Source organism: Hyla sarda, chromosome 1 (assembly GCF_029499605.1).
Source record: "Hyla sarda isolate aHylSar1 chromosome 1, aHylSar1.hap1, whole genome shotgun sequence".
Lineage (NCBI taxonomy): Eukaryota > Metazoa > Chordata > Amphibia > Anura > Hylidae > Hyla > Hyla sarda.
The window spans coordinates 427,116,524-427,138,145 of NC_079189.1; the positions used below are offsets into that span (position 1 = coordinate 427,116,524).

The following is a 21,622-nucleotide window of genomic DNA, read 5'->3' on the forward strand; positions in this document are numbered from 1 at the left end:
GGAAGCACAATGCGCAGCTCCCAATTACAGCTGTAAATGAGCAATAGTGTGGAAGAAGACAGCCTTCTGGCTTTGTTAGCCTGCAATCTCCTTCAGGATCCCACAGGGAGAGCGGAGCCACTGTAGGCGAGCCTTTGGCTTGTGGTTGATGTTGTTTGCCACCAGCTGTACACTTCTCATCTCATTAGGTTAGTTAGAAGACTCTGGGGGATGACAGCTGGAACCCACTCCAATCTTCGGCTCTGGAGGATTACTGGAGGCTAATTCCGCTGTGCAGTTTTTGCAGCCCTTTAAACCAGCGCGTCCACTACAGATCGCCGTACAGCACAAACTGTTTGAGCTCCTGATGTAGGTTAAAAACGCAACCGGCAAAGATGTCAGAACGCATGAGAAAGGCTTCCTGTCTGGGGGGGGGGTCTGTAATTCACTTTACAACAAGGGAAACGGCACTGGCAGGCTTAAAGCCAGCCGTCTCTGTAGGATTTGTAACAGTAAACCACCAAGTTAAGCCAGCAATCCATATTAGCATATCAATTGTATAATTTGGTATATATGACATAACACCATAGCTACTGTGTGGTACATGAGATGCCCTGAATAGGCCAGCAGGGTGAGACAGGCTAGACCAGTGTTTCCCAACCACTGTGCCCTCCAGCTGTTGCAAAACTACCACTCCCAGCATGCCCAGACTGCCGCCAGGAAACACTAGAGAGAGTAGCCGAAACTGCAGATGCTGAAGAAATGCTATATACCGTATATACTCGAGTATAAGCCGAGTTTTTCAGCACGATTTTTCGTGCTGAAAACACCCCCCTCGGCTTATACTCGAGTGAACTCTCCACCCGCAGTGGTCTTCAACCTGCGGACCTCCAGAGGTTTCAAAACTACAACTCCCAGCAAGCCCGGACAGCCATCGGCTGTCCGGGCTTGCTGGGAGTTGTAGTTTTGAAACCTCTGGAGGTCCACAGGTTGAAGACCACTGCGGCCTTCGACATCATCCAGCCCCCTCTCACCCCCTTTAGTTCTGTACAGTACTCACCTCCGCTCGGCGCTGGTCCGGTCCTGCAGGGCTGTCCGGTGAGGAGGTGGTCCGGTGGGATAGTGGTTCCGGGCTGCTATCTTCACCGGGGAGGCCTCTTCTAAGCGCTTCGGGCCCGGCCTCATAATAGTCACGTTGCCTTGACAACGACGCAGAGGTGCGTTCATTGCCAATGTACTTCTGCGTCGTTGTCAAGGCAACGCATCTATTCCGGGCCGGAAGCGCGGAGAAGAGGCGCCCCCAGTGAAGATAGCAGCCCGGAACCACTATCCCACCGGACCACCTCCTCACCGGACCGTCCTGCAGCACCGGACCAGCGCCGAGCAGAGGTGAGTACTGTACAGAACTAAAGGGGGTGAAAGGGGGCTGGATGATGTCGAAGGCCGCAGTGGTCTTCAACCTGCGGACCTCCGGAGGTTTCAAAACTACAACTCCCAGCAAGCCCGGACAGCCGATGGCTGCCCGGGCTTGCTGGGAGTTGTAGTTTTGAAACCTCTGGAGGTCCGCAGGTTGAAGACCACTGAGGGCGGATGATGAGAAGAGGATGATCAAGGGGGGGGTGTGGGATGATGACAAGAGGATGATGAAGGGGGGGGGGGGGGTGTGGGATGATGAAGGGGGGTGGGGATGATGAAGGGGGGTGTGTGGGATGATCACAAGGGGATGATGAAGGGGGGTGGGGATGATGACAAGGGAATGATGAAGGGGGGATGTGTGGAATGATGACAAGGGGATGATGAAGGGGGGATGTGTGGGATGATGACAAGAGGATGATGAAGGGGGATGTGTGGGATGATGACAAGGGGATGATGACAGGTGATGATGATGAGGGTCTGGATGATGACAGGCGGTGATGATGATGAAGATGTTAATGACGGGTCTGGATGATGACAGGGGGGGGATGATGTATTTTCCACCCTAGGCTTATACTCGAGTCAATAACTTTTCCTGGGATTTTGGGTTGAAATTAGGGGTCTCGGCTTATACTCGGGTCGGCTTATACTCGAGTATATACGGTAGATCATTTCTAACTTGTTGCAGAACTACAACTCCCTACATACTATCCTCAACATGCTGTTGCAAAACGACAACACCCAGCATTCCCGGACAGCCGTTGGCTGTCCGGGAATGCTGGGTGTTGTCGTTTTGCAACAGCTGGAGGCACACTGGTTGGGAAACCCTGGGCTAGGCTATCACCATGTACTGGAACTGTATGCAGGCAATAGCTGCTTAGGCTCCAGACATCTCCCCCACCCTTTACAGAAGCAGAGGTTTGACCACAACAATTGTCAACCACATTAGGACTCCCTCTCACTCGACCTGTAGAGCTGTGGTATCCAAACGGTAGACCCCCTTCTGTTGCAAAACAAACTCCCCGGATGCTGAGAGTTGTAGTTTTTCAACAGCTGGAGGTCCACAGGTTGAAGAGCATTGATGTAGAGCATGAAAACTGTTTACACATCAAGACATGTCAAATGCAGAATTCACCCGAATCTATGCTCTACAAGCAAAAGTCTCCGACCTGTGGCTCTCCAGCTGTTGCAAAATTACAATGCCTAGCATGCCTAATGGGTCATTGGCTGCCCGGGCATACTGGGAGTTACTATTCCAAAGCTAGAGAGCCACAGGTTGAAGACCACTGCTCTCTAGTGCTTTAACCCCTAAAGGAAGCCAACTGTTTTTACCTTAAATTACCGGGCCCAATTTTTCAAATCTGGCCCGCGTCTCTAAGTGGTAAAACCTCTGACACGCTTTAACTTTGCGACGTGATTCTGAGACAGCTTTTTCATCACATATTGTACTTTATATTAGTGGTAAATTGGTTGATTCTTGCAGCTTTTTTTGTGAAAAACTCCAAAAAATTGTGAGAAATTGGAAAATTTATGGTGTTTTATTTATTTTTTATGGCATTCACTGTATGGTAAAAATGATGTTATTTTTATTCTGTCGTTTGGTACGATTATGGCGGATACCCAATTTATATAGCTTTTTTTTATGTTCTTTTTTCTTTTCTCAACAAAAAATATTTTTTTCCCCTTTTTTGTGTTGCCATAACTTTTTATTTTTTGCCCAACGCCATTGTGTGAGGGCTTATTTTTTGTGCGACAAGCTGTTTTTTTTTTATTTTTAACATTTTTACTATTCATGCTACCTTTTGATTTTTTTTACTCCATGTTTTGGACCAAAATTTGATTTTTTTACGCGTTCACCGTGCAGGATAAATACAATTATTGTTTTACTGTACAAGTCATTACGGACGTGGCAATATCTATTGCATAGGTTTGGACGTTTTTGTTATTATAGGTTTGGACGTTTTTGTTATTTTTATGGGTGATAATATAGGGTTTTTATTGGGAAAGGGGCATTTATTTATTTTAACACTTAATTTATTTAAAACCCTTTTAATTATTTATTTTTATTTTCACTTTTTACAGGTTATACTATGCTGCAGTACATCTGTACTGCGGCACAGTATAACAGTCAGTACTACATTAACTAACAGCCTGTGCAATCCAGCCTATGGCTGGACATCACAGGCTGCCATACAAGGCAGACAGGGGGCCATCAGCTGGCCTCCTGCTGCAATGGCAACAAACGGGATCCCGCGATCACATTGCAAGATTGCCATTGCTAGACAGCGGGAGTGTGAGGAAAAGGTTTGGAGGCAGGCCCAGCACCTCAAATGGGAGCACTTGACCCACCGCCAAACCTTACTACACACAGGGCTGCGGCGGGGAAGCCCTGTGTGTCTGCTCATAGCAGGATTTTCAGTGTGTTTCACACTGCCCATCTGATTTTTTTTCACAGCGTTAAATACGCTGCATATATGATGTGTGTGTGACCCTACCCTCAAAGGTAAGTGAGCCATCCCAGGGGCTCAATGTGATGCTGACCCAAGACATACATATATAGGGGAGTACATACATACAGCAAACTGCATAGGAGAAAATAGATGAGAGAACCCTCAGGAGTTAAAAGGAGTATTTTAAAACATACATATATATCTCTCAACTGGCACCACTTGTATAAAAAAAAATCTTAATCCTTTCAGTACTTATCAGCTGCTGAAGTTGAGTAATTTTTTTTCTTTCTGACAACAATGCTCTCTGCTGACACCTCTGCTTGTCTCAGGAACTGTCCGAAGTATTAGAGGTTTGCTATGGGGATTCACTCCTATTCTGGACAGTTCCTGAAACAGATAGAGGTGTCAGCAGAGAGCACTGTTGTCAGACAGAAAACAACTCAACTCCAGCAGCTGATAACTACTGGAAGGATTAAGGTTTTTTTTTTTTTTTTTTTTTTTTTTTAATATAGGTCATTTACAAATCTGTTTAGCCAAAAAAAAAAAAAAAAGTTTTTTTTTTCTGGAATACCCCAGGAATACTACCAGGTTCAGGGAAGTTACAATAATCTTTAAGGATACTAATCTGTGCTTTCAATGACATACATGATACAAGTCACAGTTGAACTGTACTGTACTTCATGGCTTAACATTAAATAACTGCTTGACCTCAGGCTTGGCTTCCTAATCAGATAGTGACTTCATTTTAACAATTTTACATGTAAAACAAATGTAAAGTTTGCTTCTGCAGTTCTCTTCTTGGCCACTAGAGACCAGCAAAGGCATCTATGGAATAAGGGAAAAAAAGCCCCCCCACTGTTATAAGCTCTGTACCACTTTTGTTGATGGAGGTTTAACAAGGATAGTATGACATCACTGTGTAAATGGCCTCATGATCTCATCGATCATCTGTTATTACAAGTGATGAGCAGCAGGGGCCATATTCAAATTCTCAATATTTCGTGAATATATTGACGATTATTTGTCCTATGTTTGCAAAATTCGCTACATTCTTTCCCTTTTTTCCCCATGCGAAAATTCGCATAAAAATGCGCATGTGAGAAAAAAAAAATTCCGAATATATAGCAGTATATATTCTAAAATATTTGTATAAGTACAGATATTCGCGATAAAAATTTGCATTACGAATATTCGTGCTCTAGTTATTACCTCCGATGGCCTGTGTAAGGGGACATTTTCTATACCAGCATTGCTCACCTATTCTCCGCTCTACTGACATTCATACCCATTTCTATAAATGAGAGGAAACGAGCAGAAAAACAGCTGGAGACAGAGATTTTATTTATTTGCTATTGTTTAGAGTGGCAAGAAATTCTACAGCAGTGGCCTCCAAACTGCAAACCTCCAATTGTTGCAAAACTACAATTCCCAGAATGCCCGGACAGCTGTTGGCTGACCAGGCATGCTGGGAATTGTAGTTATGCAACAGTTTGGAGACCTAGGTTCTACAGGCCTGTAACCATGAGCTTGAGACCCAAGTATTCACTGTTAGTATTGGGGTAGATCTTCCTCCATGTTACCCTCTCCTAGATAAACATGATAAGAGGCCGCTGTGCCGCCCCGCGTGTGCGTGACTGTCTAGTCTAAGTTTAACATGACATAAGTCAGTGTTTCCCAACCAGTGTGCCTCCAGCTGTTGCAAAACTACAACTCCCAGCATGCCCGGACAGCCAAAGGCTGTCCGGGCATGCTGGGAGTTGTAGTTTTGCAACAGCTGGAGGCACACTGGTTGGGAAACACTGACATAAATATTAGACTGTTTCAGCAAATCTGACACAATTACTTTATTGTACATGCAGTTACAGATACAAGGACTCAGTATGTTACAACCTATATACTGAGAGACTGGAATTTCTTATAAGAGAATCTGTTGCCATTAAAATGCTATGTAATCTCTGATTGTTCCCTGCTTAGGAGTCTAGTGGGTGGTCCTATTATTAATGGACACTGGGGAGAAACGAAAAGTTGACCAGTTGCCCATAGCAACCAGATTGCTTCTTTCATTTTGCAGAGGCCTTGTTAGAAATTAAAGAAGCGAGCTGATTGGTTGCTATGGGCAACTTTTCCTCTGGACAGGTTTGGATAATTCTTCCCCATAGTTCCTAAGAAGAGATAGAGCAGGGATTTCAGCAGGTTACAACAAGTTATACTGAATATTTTCCCAGAATGATATACTATATATTAGGGCTGCACGATATGGGAGAAATGTGCGATTGCGATTTCGATATGCAGTATAAAAAAAAATTGTGAAATCCCGCCATTTCATGTCCAATCACCTCCATTTCACATCTACCTACCCATTTTATGCCCACCGCCTAATTCACATCTCCCCCTTCCGTCACACTCCCCCCTCCCCTTCCGTCACACTCCCCCCTCCCCTTCCGTCACACTCCCCCCTCCCCTTCCGTCACACTCCCCCCTCCCCTTCCGTCACACTCCCCCCTCCCCTTCCGTCACACTCCCCCCTCCCCTTCCGTCACACTCCCCCCTCCCCTTCCGTCACACTCCCCCCTCCCCTTCCGTCACACTCCCCCCTCCCCTTCCGTCACACTCCCCCCTCCCCTTCCGTCACACTCCCCCCTCCCCTTCCGTCACACTCCGTCCGTTACCACCCCCCCCCCCCCCCCCCCCCTCCTGTCACATTCTTGTACTGCAGCAATACACTTGATTCCCCGGGCAGATTTCAAATCTTCGGCAGGACCCGGGAAACCTAGTGTATTGCTTCAGTACAAGACCTTTCCCCATCAGCCGATCACTGGCTTGACACGTGGCAGCACTGCGGCCAGTGATTGGCTGAAAAGGTCCTACTGCCTGTACTAAGAAGAGAGGAAACTCCCGAGAGCATGCTAACGAATATGCAGGGACTAGGTGAGCAGAAGTTTTTTTTTTTTTTTTCTCCCTGCGCCCTTAGCTCAGTGTTTTTCTAGCAGGGGGCCTCCAGCTGTTGTGAAACTACTACTCCCAGCATGCCCAGATAGCCTTTGCCGGTCCGGGCATGCTAAGAGTTGTAGTTTTGCAACAACTGGAGGCCCCCTGGTTGGGAAACACTGACTTAGTATTTAAGTTAGTTTTTACCTGCTCTGGCCGGCCCCCGCCACAGGAGTCAGCCCGAGCAGATAACCACATGTTTTCCCGGGGGGGCCGTATCGCTATATCGCAAAAATCTAAAATGGCGATTTGATTGCTTTTGCAATATATCGTACAGCCCCACTATATATTAATCTGCTCAGCTTTTCCTGTTCTATTTATTGTACATGCCTAAATATTTGAAGCATTGAATAACGTTACACTAAATATTTTACCACAAAGATCTATAGCAATCTCTTTCTGCTCCATAACATGATAACCTTAGATAGCATATTCATGGTTATAGGTAGGTTTCAGATAAACTTCTACACTACCTATTTTTTCTGTCATCCAATCTGACATACTTTACATTGGGAAGTAAGATACCGGTATGTTTTGTTATAACTTTGCCCTATCCCAATGTGAAGTAGTATTGAATTATTGCTTTCTTGATAAAAAATAAAGAATATACAAAAAAAATAAGTGTTACAAATTTATTGTACATGTCAAGAAGAATGTAGCTGTATATAATGTAGAGATTGACCAATTATTGGTTTGGCTGATATTATTGGCCGATAATCACGATTTTGGACGTTATCAGCAATTACCTTGCCGATAATTCGAAAATGCCCCGCACACCCCCACCGTGGAGAAATAGCCGATAATTTATACCGGAATATAGGTATAAATTATCGGCTATTGGCCCCAACCTCCACAGATTATCGGTATCAGCCCTAAAAAAAATCGATATCAGTCGATCCCTAATATAATGTATACATTATCTTTTATATGTGTTTGACAATGTTTTATTTGATAAATTTTTTTTTAGTACTGCACTAAATGTTTTTTTCATTGTTACTGTTATCTTAAGTACTTTTAGACAAGTCAAGTATGGGCTGCAGGAGATGGTCTCCATTTTAAAGTCTATGGAATCAGTATCCGGCAATTAGCCTGAATGAGCAAAGTGCCGTGCCGCTCGCTTCACCTGGCAATATCTTGCTCGAAAAAAGGTCTGTGTGAAATGCAACATTTTCTTTAAAAAAAATGACAGTAACACTTTGTGTCTAGCAGCTTTATTTATTTTTTATTACACTTTTATTCTAGCTCACTAGACTGAATTCTTCTCAAATGGAGGGGGCGTGGCCTCACTGCAGGTCTCCGCCCCCTCCCTCAGTATGCTGTTTGCTCACATCTACCCTAGCATTAGCAAAACTACAACTCCCAGCTTGTCCTCACTGACAGGGCATGCTGGGAGTTGTAGTTTTGCTAATGCTAGGGGAGATGTGAGCTGGCAAATGGTTACATCTTCCCTAGCATTAGCAAAACTACAATTCCCAGCATGTCCACAGTGTCAAGGCATGCTGGGTGTTGTAGTATAGCTAACCATAGGGGAGATGTGAGCGGCGGGCAGGCAGACAGCGAGTGGCGGGGGGCAGAGATGTGAGCTGCGGACAGTGAGTGGCGGGGGGCAGAGATGTGAGCTGCGGACAGTGAGTGGCGGGGGGCAGAGATGTGAGCTGCGGACAGTGAGTGGCGGGGGGCAGAGATGTGAGCTGCGGACAGTGAGATGCCAGCAGAAAGCAAGAGGCTGAGAGTGAGTGGTGGAATGGGCAAAGTGAAAGTAACCTATCAACGGCAGCAGTGCAAAGTATCCCCCCATGGGGATACATGTCTGTTATCTCTCCCGCAGTGCAGCGCTTCCGTCCCCCGATCCCCGAGTGTGGAGATCAGGGATACAGACGCAGAGAAAGGTTCCCCGCAGAAACAACTTGTGTGCCCGAGCAAAGCGCACTCACAGCAGGAAGACAGTGTGCTTCCTCCCGCTGTGAGCGCACCAATAGCGGGACACAAGATGACAGTAGGAGGATTTTCCTTGTCAATCAAGGAAGTGTGTCCATGACATAAGTGATGACGCATGGACACAGCAGGACTAGTATGTGTCCAAGCAGGCAGGGGGGCAGTTGTTTGACTGGGTTTGTCAGTATGAAATACTTAACATTTTCTTATGAAAGCAATTGCAAAACCTAGTGCAGATACAAAAACTATCAAAAGTTTTTGTATCTGACAGTGCCCATTTAAGGTTCATTTTTTTATCATTTATTTGTCATGTCTATATGACAGAACATTACAGCCTGTGCATGTCAGGACATAACACACATGACAATGAGACTGTAGCACTGTAGGCTTTTAATAGGGCCAAGACTATCTTGATTAACTAGTCAATCCTGACGATCACATTGTTGGAGTTTCCAGGGACAACACAATGATCGCCCTCTGCCTTTTTCCACACGAGGGCCCCATATCTCCCCATAGAATCCTGGAGACTATGAGATGATAATGAAAGGTTAGCACTAACTGCAGTTACCAGGGTTAACACCTGAGTTAAGTGCATTCATTTACATCTCTTCAAACACATATAGCAAATCACTTACTGCTGGTTCTACTTGGCTTCTATCTGCAATATCGATTTGGACCACTTCAACAGTTTTCCACACATTGGGATCTAAACAATGTACCTACAGGGAGAAATAAAGGGATCAATGAGTCCTTCAACACCAGCAAAGTGTACATTCTTCAGAAACTACCACAAGAAGCCATATTTAAAAGGGGTACTCTGGTGGAAAAAAAATGTTCATATCAACTGGTGCCAGAAAGTTAAACAGATTTGTAAATTACTTATAAAAACGTAATCCTTCCAGTACTTATCAGCTGCTGTGTACTACAGAGGAAGTTGAGTTGTTCTTTTCAGTCTGAACACCGTTCTCTCTGGTGGCGTCTCTGTCCATATCAGAAAATCTCTGGAGCAGGAGAGGTATACTATGGGGATTTGCCCCTACTCTGGACAGTTCAAGACATGGACAGAGGTGTCATCAGAGAGCACTCTGCTGTAGTATATGTAGTGGAAGGATTAAGATTTTTTTTTATAGAAGTAGCTTACAAATCTGTATAACTTTCTGAAGCCAGTTGATATGAAAACAATTGATTTCCACTGGAGTACCCCTTTAACAGAGCAAATGACTTACATTTTCTTGAGTCCCCATATCTGGTTTGTGCCAAGTCTCAATTTTAATGAAGAAGTCTTCTTTCATATATTCATTCTAAAAGACAAAACATACATTATACATACATAAAATCTTCACAAACCTGCTGGTGCTGAGCGGTAAGTGGGGAAAACAATATTTTTTATTTGAAAAAAAAAAGTAGCCCATCTAAAAATGTATAAAAACATAACTAATTAAATGAAAAAAGGAATCATCATTGAACTTCCCGTTGAGTTGCTCCATAATGCCCATTGCAGCTTTCCATAAACTCTGGCAGCATCCCAGGAAGTTCGGTCAGCCTAGTTACACAGTCCCTGCAGTATTTTTTCATTAGTTATTGAGATTTTTTTTTGTGTAAAGGTTATCCATTATTTAAAGAGCATCTGTCACCTAAATCTATCCACAGTAATGCTACACAGAAATAGGATCTCTTTAATCTCCCCTCCTTCCATTTTAATGCTTCTTGCTGGCCAAGAAAGTGTAGAAAACATAGAAAACACAGTTTTACAATCCATGGCAGTGTCCGAGGGGCAGATGAAAGGGGAGAGCTTGTCTGCACGTGTGCCGGAAACAGCACGGGCACACGTTGTGTAGGTTGTCAGTCTAATCCCCCAGGACACAGTTATGGATTTTAAAACAGTTTTCCACTATTTCGCTGCCAGCAAGAGGCATTAAAATGGTATGGGGAAAAGGGAAATAACAGGGATCCTATTTCTGTGTAGCATTGCTGTGGAGAGATTTGGGTGACATTCTTTTTAAATACAACCCATACTAAAAATGTTAAAGTGGTATTCCAGCAATTTTTTTTTTTTTTTTTTTTTATATCAACTGGCTCCAGAAAGTTTAACAGACTTTTTAATTAGTTCTATTAAAAAATCGTAATCCTTTCAATAATTATCAGCTGCTGAAGTTGAGTTGTTGTTTTCTGTCTGGCAACAGTAACTTGTCTCGGGAACTGCACACAGTAGAAGAGGTTTACTATGGGGATTTGCTTCTAAACTGGGCGGTTCCCGAGACACGTGTTATCAGAGAGCACTTAGACAGAAAAGAACAACTCAAATTCAGCAGCTCAAAAGTACTGAAAGGATTAAGATTTTTTTTTAATAGAAGTAATTTACAAATCTGTTTAACTTTCTGGAGCCAGTTGATACCGTATATAAAATAAAGTTTTTTCCTGGATAACCCCTTTAAGTTCTCATTATACAATTTTGAATTAGATAACTGTATAAATAAAAATAAAAAATAAAAATCAATAAATTTAAGTCTTGTAGATACACACTATAAAAGAAAAAAATATTGGGACACCCCTCATAATCATTGAATTTGGCTTCATTGTCACAGGTATATAACATTCAGCACCTACCAGTGTAAATTGTCAGAGTAAATATTTGTAGAAGAACGGGCCATTCTAAATATCTCACTGAACTCCAGCACCGTACTCTAATAGGATGACAACAAATGCAGTCAGATTGTGAAACCCCTTTCCTCCTAGACCTTCCACAATCCACTGTTTAATTAAGAAGTGGAAATGTTTACGATTCTCTGCCATGATGTGGAAACCACATAAGGTTAGAGTCATATGATGCTCACCAATGCACTGGTAATTCAATAATAACCGATGTCTTAAATAGGTACTCCGCTGCTCAGCGTCTGGAACAAACTGTTCCGAACGCTGGAGCCGGGAGCTCGTGATGTAATAGCCCCGCCCCCTCAATGCAAGTCTACGGGAGGGGTGCGACGCCCCCCTCCCATAGACTTGCATTGAGGGTACGGGGCATGACGTCATGAGGGGGTGGGGCTATGGCGTCACGAGCTCCCGGCTCCAGCGTTCGGAACAATTTGTTCCAGACGCTGAGCAGCGGAGTACCTATTTAAGCTCATCTGGCATTGAAATCTGCAGAAAAACAGAAAGCTCCATGGTACGAGTTTCTATGACTGGGCAGCTCCATGTAAACCTTACTTCTCCAAGCACAATGCCAAGCATCATATGAAGGGGTGTAATGCATGCCACTCCTGGAGCAGTGGAAACATGTTCTGTGGAATGATGAATCACATTTCTATCTGGCAGTCTGATGGACAGGTCTGGGTTTAGTGAATGCTAGGAAAACCTTACCTGCCTGAATGCATTGTTAAAGGAGTATTCTGCCCATAGACATCCAAAGGATAGGGGATAAGAGGTCTGATCTCTGTGCAGCACTTGGCAATCTGTGCCTGGTGCTGCACCAGTTTTGGAAACTCTGGTTTCTGGAACTGGAGACATGACGTCACGCCATGCCCCCTCCATTCATGTCTATGACGGCTGGGATCTCCGGCGATCAGACATCTTATCCACTATGCTTTGGACCCTTTGCTCAAGCAAAACATACCAAGACATTTAGGAGAATTGTATGCTTCTAGCTTTGTAGGAACAGTTTGTGGAAGGCCTTTATCTGTTCCAGCAGTACCGTGCCTCAGCGCACAAAGCAAGGTCCATAACAGGCATGGATTGGATGAGTTTAGTGTGTAAAACTGAACTGTCCCCCACAGAGCCCTGACCTCAACCCCACTGAACACCATTGGTATAAACTAGAAGGGACACTGTGAGCTGTGGCCTCTCTTCCAATATTAGTGTCTGACCTCACAAATGTTCTGAATGAAAAGCAAAGGCAATTTGTTGTACTTCTAGGATTTGGAATGGGATGTCCTAAAAGCTCCTGTAGGTATCTCAATACTTTTATCCATATAGTGAAGGGTGGTTTTACACTTCTCTTCAGTGAACAACAAATAATAAATAATAATAATATGTACAAATTTAAACAAAACAAATGAAGAGCCCTGTTATCTGAACATATGCAGCGTATAATAGTCTAACAATTCCAGAAATCCAGCAAACAATTGTCTGATCTGGAAACAGCAAAGGTGATATTACCATATTTTACTCTACACTGCACTCCTTAGTATGCTTGCTGTGCTATGTAACATAAAATGACAACTGGTAAAAGGGATGTGCAGGTCAGGTAGTAAGGGATTTTCTAAGATACTTACTTCCAGGTTTAGAAAAAAATAATACACTGGGACACAGAAAGCTTAATTTGCCATGATTGTTGAGGCATCCAATGTGTAATACATATCTCTCCTGATCCATATTATGGACATAGTGACAGGTTCCCGTAAAGCATGGTCTTTGTCTTTAACTACAGGAATTCTAGATGTATGTTGTAGGGAAAATTCTAACACATCTGCATTTCAATATCAAATTTTACAACAGCCATAAATAAAATACTACACAATTCTATAACAAAAACCAAAAGAATAAACTCACCGTTACAACTGATCCATAAAAAAAAACAGGAACACACATAGAGAAAAAGAAATAGATTAGAAATGACAATAGACAGCATACAAATATTACAACAAAACAAAAAACTCAGAATTTGTTTAAAATCTGATAACAAGAGTTACATATGTCTTTTTAATATGCCAAAATATGAATAGGGTGGTCAAGTGTGATTTTATACCTGGTTTACCCCAAAGACTGAATCATCTGTACAAAGCACATAATACAATCATGTATCATTGAGGATTTGAATATGACACACAGATTGTATATGATAAAAGATGTGCTGATTCATTGTTTCACAAGTACAAATGTAAAAAACGTCACCACTTTCTGCCTAAAGGCCTTAGATTAACATCTTTACACTTATCTCTTAAATATCACGTGTTACTTATTTTGTTTCTTTAGTAGAGTCCAAAGTTTAATATGATAGAAAGAGTAATGTTTCACTGATACAACAGAAAAAGCTTAAAAAGGGGTATTCTGAGATATTTTTTTATTATTTGACTAAGTTAGTGTATTTAATAATATAGTGTCTGTACCTGTGTTTGATGGCTGGTCTCGCAATTCTTACATGATCTTTGCTCCGGATGTTCATTTTTACCAGCAAACAAAATGAGTGTTGTCTCAGCTTTTCCCAGGTTGCAGTGCAGCCCAAGACATTACATCACTAGGCAGGTGTTAAAAGGGAGCCGTCTGCTTCAATGGGTGGAGCGACCGCTGGGTGGGAGGAAGATAATTCTCCACAGGACTGCAGGGAATTGTAGTTTCAAGCAGAGCACAGCATGCAAGGCAGCTGAGCTGTACTGCAATGGGTGGGGTGGCTGATATATGGGAGGGAGAAAAGTGACCTCACACTTACAAACAAGGGATCCTGGGACTTTTAGTTGGAGGGAGGAGACTCCAACAGGAAACAGCCAGTACACAAAAAGAAAGCAGCAGTGTTCTGGTGAACACACAACACGGCCATTTAGACCAAAGGCAATTATGGATCCTTCCTAAGCATGTCTAATTTTGTCTGGCAGGTAAGGACTAAAGTCACCTTATGGTGGAGAACCCATTTGAATATGTCTTCATTATCACCCGCACTAACCTACTGGTATAGACTTTTAGTGATGACAAAAGTACTTACTGTTCCGCCGATATCTCTGGTTTTCTCACACCTCGGTGACTTCCGGCTTGAAACTTTATACGAAACCCTCCTATGCTGTAAAATGAAGCTCCACTCTACATCTAGACCCCTCTCCTTCAGTGTGAAATGTCAGCTGTTTATGCGGAGAAGAGGGATGTAGCTGCATAGTGGAGCTCTATGCTGCAGAATAGGGGGCTCAGCACAGGGGAGGAAGATTCAAGCCAGATGTCACTGTGCACCCGGGGCTTGGGAACTCCCCCCCCCCTGTGCATCAAGATAACTCATTACCATAGTAAGAAAACAAGGAATTTCACCGGCATGGATTTGGGAATGTTAAGTACCATTGTCTTTAGAGTCATCCACAATACAAGCCGGTACCAATAGGTTAGTGGGTGTGACACAGATTACATTTAAACGGTCTATGTTTCAAACAACTTCCCCTTATTTGATTCCTAAAATATTTGTAAAATCACTTCATGCTTCTTACATTTCTACTCACACAGCATTTTGCATTAGTAATCCATTATCTCCTCTACGTGTCATCTAGAATACCATACTGTGTATCAGTCCATCAGAGTACAAAGCCTGTTTAGTGCACTTTCACCAACACTAAGGCATAGCAGAAAGGATTAAGAGTTGTGCTGTAAATTGGCTAGGCAACTAAGGGAGTTAGTGCCTGTGTGTACTACTGGCAAAGAGTCCAGCAGTGGTCTTGTTCCCTGAAATGGAGAGAATGAGAAATAGCTGTGCACCATAGAAGTGACTCTCAGGGGCTTTACAACAGTGAGAACCCTAAATCATCTTATTGTCATTCTGATGGGTTAAACTAATAAAAACCAGGCAGCTTTTTAAAAAATCTTCTTAATTGACAAGTACACTTTAAATTTGGTTTTCTCTTCTTGAGCCCAAAGAACCAAAACATACACCCCACCTTGTTCCAGATAGATATGCTTGAGGGTGTGTTTTAAGTGTTACAAGTGAAGTGAACAATATTGATTATCTGGTAACTGTCTAGAGGTCGGGCATATTAGACAGCAAGGGAACAGTCAGTTTTTAAAGTGTATGGGTTGGAAGCAGAACAAACATGGGTAAGCTCACGGATCTGGATGACTGACACCTACCAAAAGTGGTCTAAGAAGAAACAACAACAGGTGACTGGTTATGGTGCCAAATTTACATTGGTGGGCATGGCTAGAAAGGCTTTGTCATCTGGTTCTATCCTACAGTAACACAAATTGATGAAAAATGTACTGCTGGCTATGATAGAAAGGGGTCAGAAAACAAATGGCAGATTGTTGTGTATATCTGCAGACCAATCAGAGACTATGCCGTGCCGCCCAACAGCGAAATCACCTAACAGACAAATGAGCATCAGGAATGGAATATAGAGCAATGAAAAGATGGCCTGGTCTGATAATCACACATTCTTCTTCATCATGCAGACAGAAGATCCCTCTTTCAGCAGGATAAGGCACCCTACCCGACTTATGATTTGAGGAACATGACTAAGAGGCTCAAGGTGTTGACTTGGCCTCCAAATTTACCAGACCTCAATCCAGTCAAGCTCCTGTAAAATGTGCTAGAGGTCCCACCTCAAAACTTTAAGGATCTAAGAAACCTGCTGCTAACGTTTTTGTGCCAGATACCAGAGTACACCTTCAAGGTTAAAAAGTCAAAGCAAATTTGGCGATACGAGGGAAAACTGCTCAATATTATCCATGTGGTTTTAATGTTATGGCTGATAGGCGCTTCTCTAATGTCTAACTATTTTATGGCAGTGGCTCTTTATACTTAAACTGAAAAAGGACACTATATTAAAGAAAACAAAAACCTTATAGTACATCTATGCATAGCTGAGTAGAACGGATTACCTTATGGACTAAACATTGTGACGTTTTAACCCATCACTATACAGGTAGCCCTTCACTAGTGCGCTGACAATGCTCAGTGGCAGAGTAACAGCAATAATTAGAGTAAAATACTAGAGTGTATTGGAGAGATTTTAACCAAGGCAGTCGGAGACAGTGATTAAATAATAATTCTATTAATGAGGTAATATCCCGTATCCACTAGTGGAACCCAATGAACCCTGGGACTTAAATCACTTAAAACCACTACTGGTTTATATAGGTTTGTGAATAATTCCTACAAATAATACCGATTTAACACTAAATCTTTACAAATTTCATTACAAAAATAATGAATTCTACGAAAAATCCAGTAACAGATAAAGCAGCAGCAGAATCCAGAACCCAGGGGGCATGTAACTCTCCAGGAAAGAGACTGATTAAAAGTCCGTAAAACTGTTCATCTGAAACGGGCATGCCTGAAATGACTGCTTACGTGGCACTCCACCAAAACAGTCACAATGCCGAATTAGCAGGAAATCATCTATGTGCAAGGTCAGACCGATAAATCTCCAACGCATTGGGTCTCTGGTGCTCCATTTTACTATACTTCCGTTTTACTAACTACAACGTACTTAAAAAGTAAGTTAAATATTGCATTTAGTATTCAGACCCATTACTCGGTCAGGTTAGAAGTGGAACTTCACCGGACAGCCATTTATTTTCAGGTCTCTATAGAGATGCCCTTCTGGGTTCATGTCAGGGCTCTGTCTTAAAGGGGTACTCCAGTGGAAAACTATTTTTTTTTTTTAAATGAACTGCTGCCAGAATGTTAAACAGATTTGTAAATTACTTCTATTTCAAAATCTTAATCCTTCCAGGACTTAACAGCTGCTGTATACTACAGAGGAAGTTCTTTTCTTTTTGAATTTCCTTTCTGTCTGACCACAGTGATCTCTGCTGACACCTCTGTCCATGTCCGGACTTGTCCAGTGCAGGATATGGAGATTTGCTCCTACTCTGGACAATTCCTAAAATGGACAGAGGTGTCAACAAATCTGTTTAACTTTCTGGCACCAGTTGATTTAAAAAAAAAATAATAATAACAACAATAAATGTTTTCTAGCCAAGTACCCCTTTAAGCCCCTCCTGTGTTGTCTTGGCTGTGCACTTAGTGTCACTGTCTTGTTGGAAGATGAACCCTCAGCCCAGTCTGAGTTCCATGGAATTCTGGATCAGGTTTTCATTAACAATATATCTTTACTTTTCTCCATTCAGTTTTCCCTTAATCCTAACCAGTCTTCCTGTCCCAGCCACTGAAAAACACCCCCACAGAATCACACTGGCGGTGCAGTGGCGAATGGTGGGATTGGGGTATTATCGGCAAAGTAATTGCCAATACCGCTAACGTCCAAAATCGTGAATATCGGCCGATAATATCGGCCAAACCGATAATCGGTCGATCCCTAGTTTCTTTTGTGCTCAGTCAGAGGGACAATTGGGTCCTTAGTCACCTTGGCTGGGTGTATTAGGGTCACCATCAGCAGGGTGTTAGCAGCTCACTCACAGCAGCCACCGAGACCCTGTTAGGTCCTCTGGCTGCCATAACAACCCATAGAGACACCATCTGGCTATGTACCACTGCTGATGCATCTAAAATTGTAGATGCAGTTATCGCAGCATCTACACAGTTAAACGACTTGCATCTAAGTAGTCTCCAACACTGCAGAGAGCAGCCAACAAAAACTGGGTACAGAGCGGGATGGGCTCCTAAACCTGCAGCATACCCCTCACCTAACCAATGACAATTGTACTGTATTTCATCAGTCATTTATTGTGTGACCCATATGTGAGATACTGTGTTATTGTCTGTGATAGGCTGGGCCCACACCACGTTTTTGCAATACAGTTCCCATATCAAAACCTGACTAAACTGTATCAAAACATGTGAACAAATTTTAATCCGTATACGGTTTGAAGAATGATATTCGTTTGCATTAGTTTTTTAAGAATAAAAAGAATGTTTTTAACTTTTCACTCCATTATGAATAAAGTTTCAATTGTTTGATTGAAATTCCAAGATAAAAAAACTGTGCAAAGACAAAAACCGTATGGTGAAAACCAGATGGAACCGCACGCACATACAGTTCCTATTGACTCCCATGTTTAAAAAAATAAATAAAACTTATACGGTTTAAATACGGTTTTTCACTCGGACCAAAAACCGTGGTAGGCTACGGTTTTGGGTATGGGAAAACTGACAAAAAAACTAATAAAACTGATGCAACTGACAAAAACTGATGCAAAAACAGACACAATGGAGAGTCAATGCATATGGTTTTCAATACAGTTCCGTACGGTTTTCAAATTGAATACGTATATGGGAACTGTATTGCAAAAAACGTTGTGTGAATGCAGCCTTAGCCTGGAATGCTTTCTGTCTGTCATCACCTTTTCATATAGCCCAGTGTTTCCCAACCAGGGTGCCTCCAGCTGTTGCAAAACTACAATTCCCAGCATGCCGAGACAGCCTTCGGCTGTCTGGGCACGCTGAGAGTTGTAGTTTTGCAACAGCTGGAGTCACCTTGGTTGGGAAAAACTGATATAGGTATTAGAAGGTGAGGTGGACTCATTTTTTACATTTCTTCTATTTACTAGATAACATGCATGCTTCCTTTAAAGGGGTACTCCACTGCCCCAGTGTCTGGAACAGTTAGTTCCGAATGCTGGGTAGGGGCTGCGGGGGTCATGACATCACACCACGCCCCCTCATTGCAAGTCTATGGGAGGGGGCGTGGCGGACATCACGCCCCCTCCCATAGACTTGCATTGAGGGTGTGTGGCATCAAAAGGGGCGTGGCCATGACATATTCACGACCCCCGCACCCAACGTTTTGAACGAAATGTTTCGGATGCTGGGGCAGTGGAGTACCCCTTTAAGTTTCATACGTAAACATGTACTGCCTACATATGCAAATAAGATATATATATATATATATATATATATGTACCATCTAACTACATAGGTGGTTCCAATCGACCTATAGTGTAAGACAGTGTGATTTACAGGTGTCAAAGCTCTTCTGATGGAGTGTATGAATTCATACTTGGCAAATGAAAAAAAAATTAAAAATAATCCCACGAGCAAGAAACAAAACACTTCTTACTTGTTCTACAGTAAGGATATGCGTTCCATGCTTTTTCATGGAAAACCAAGGATCCCTCTGGAGCGAACATCTTTACGAAGCCAGGGACTTTACTGGAAAAAGAAATATATTCATTCATTACACATACATGTCTCCATCACCGTTTTTAGCAGTGTTTAGCTGTCGTTTCTCATTACGAATATTTTCCCATCTAGAAATATTAGGCTTATATAGACCTAGAATTGTCAATGTCACAAGTGAATTTGGAGATATGCATCTGAAATGTCAGGCATTTGTTGACACAGACGTTTGGATGTAATTGGACTTCTCAGAGCGGGCTCCATGTTGGGATGAGATATTGACCTTTCTGCTCACTTCATTATGAAACCCCAGAGTTCTAATATTATTAACCAATGCAAATGCACCTCATGTGCGCCCAAGGACCATACAGAATATGTTAAAGGGATACTCCGGTGGAAAGCTTTTTTTTTTACTTCTATTTAAAAATCTTAATCCTTCCAGTACTTTTTAGCTGCTGAATACTACAGAGGAAATTCTTTTCTTTTTGGATTTCTTTTCTGTCTGACCACAGTGCTCTCTGCTGACACCTCTGTCCATTTTTGGGAACTGTCCAGAGCAGCATATGTTTGCTATGGGGATTTTCTCCTACTCTGGACAGTTCCTGACATGGACAGAGGTGTCAGCAGAGAGCACCGTGGACAGACAGAAAAGAAATCCAAAAAGAAAATAATTTTCTCTGTAGCATACAGCCGCTAATAAGTACTGGAAGGATTCAGATTTTTTTTAATTGAAGTATTTTACAAATCTATCAAATATTAATATAACACAATCGCTGGAGGATACTGTGGAATGTGGACTCTGCTGCTGCAGAGACACGTTAGGTGCACAAAGCATCACCAAAGGACAACAGGTACCCACCGCTATCAGGAACATTATGTTAGATGTTGCTGTATTCCATCATTAAGGTATAAAGGAGGACCACCACTAGTTGTCACTAGTTGCAGTGCTGGAGTACCCCAAAAATTGGCCCACTAAACCAGTGACTGACCGATACACCGTTTACATAGTGTGCTTTTATAAAATGGTCAAGCAAAGAATTGCATCATATTACATGTAAAATACCTGAAAATTAGATGTAGTATCATTTGAGCACAACTGTTTAATCTCTACTTCAGACTTGGGATGCCTAATTTAGGTTTCTGTTCACCTAAAGTTTTATCATTGTTTCAGGGTGCAGTCTATATATCAACATCATTCTGAACCACCAAAACACCTCATTTAGAAGGTAGGTCTATCCACCTACCACTTAGCCACTCTTTTCTTGTCATCTTGTACCGATTCGTAATTCACTCAGCACGCACTCCTGCTCATTTTTTATTTACAAATATGTTTAACTTACAGGCACCAGTTGATTTAAATAAAAGTTTTCCACCGGAGTACCCCTTTAAAGCAGTACAATATAAACCTCTCTCACCACACTATTCATAATATTTATCTCTAATTGAGATCAACGTATTGGTTATTCGCTTTCCATTCTCTCTCTCTATTGTATACAGTTGGATAAACAACCTATGAAATAAACTAAGCCAGAGAATTTATTGGCATTCACTTAAAGGGGTACTCAATTGGAAAAAAAAAAAAAAATTTTTAAATCAACTGTTGCCAGAAAGTTAAACAGATTTGTATATTACTTCTATTTAAACATCTTAATCCTTGCAGTACTTATTAGCTGCTGTATGCGACACAGGAAGTTCTTTTCTTTTTGAATTTCTTTTCTGCCTGACCACAGTGCTCTCTGCTGACACCTCTGTCCATTTTAGGAACTGTCCAGAGTAGGAGCAAATCCCCAAAGCAAACCTATCCTGCTCTGGACAGTTCCTAAAATGGACAGTGGTGTCAGCAGAGAGCACTGTGGTCAGACAAAGGAAATTCAAACTGTATTCAAACTGTATTATACAGCAGTTGATAAGTACTGCAAGGAGTAAGATTTTTTAAATATAAATAATTTACAAATCTGTTAAACTTTCTGGCGCCAGTTAATTACAATTTTTTTTTCCAGTGGAGTACCCCTTTAATAAGGGGAGGACAGATTGCAAGGAATGCACACAACAGACATGGCAGTCTATGGGGACAGCAATGTCTGTGCGGTCA

The 21,622-nt window shown here is 42.2% G+C and overlaps 1 protein-coding gene across 1 annotated transcript in view; it reads right to left on the reverse strand.

The window, feature by feature from the left end:
• PITPNB (phosphatidylinositol transfer protein beta) overlaps nucleotides 1-21,622 on the reverse strand; it is a 68,887-nt gene that overhangs the window by 24,203 nt on the left and 23,062 nt on the right. Inside the window, exons 4-7 of the mRNA XM_056529603.1 lie at nucleotides 19,472-19,563; nucleotides 13,311-13,318; nucleotides 9,992-10,066; nucleotides 9,401-9,484 (exon numbers count right to left, since the gene is read on the reverse strand). Of these exons, the coding sequence (XP_056385578.1) occupies nucleotides 9,401-9,484; nucleotides 9,992-10,066; nucleotides 13,311-13,318; nucleotides 19,472-19,563 (259 nt within the window). The remainder of the gene's footprint in view (nucleotides 1-9,400; nucleotides 9,485-9,991; nucleotides 10,067-13,310; nucleotides 13,319-19,471; nucleotides 19,564-21,622) is intronic.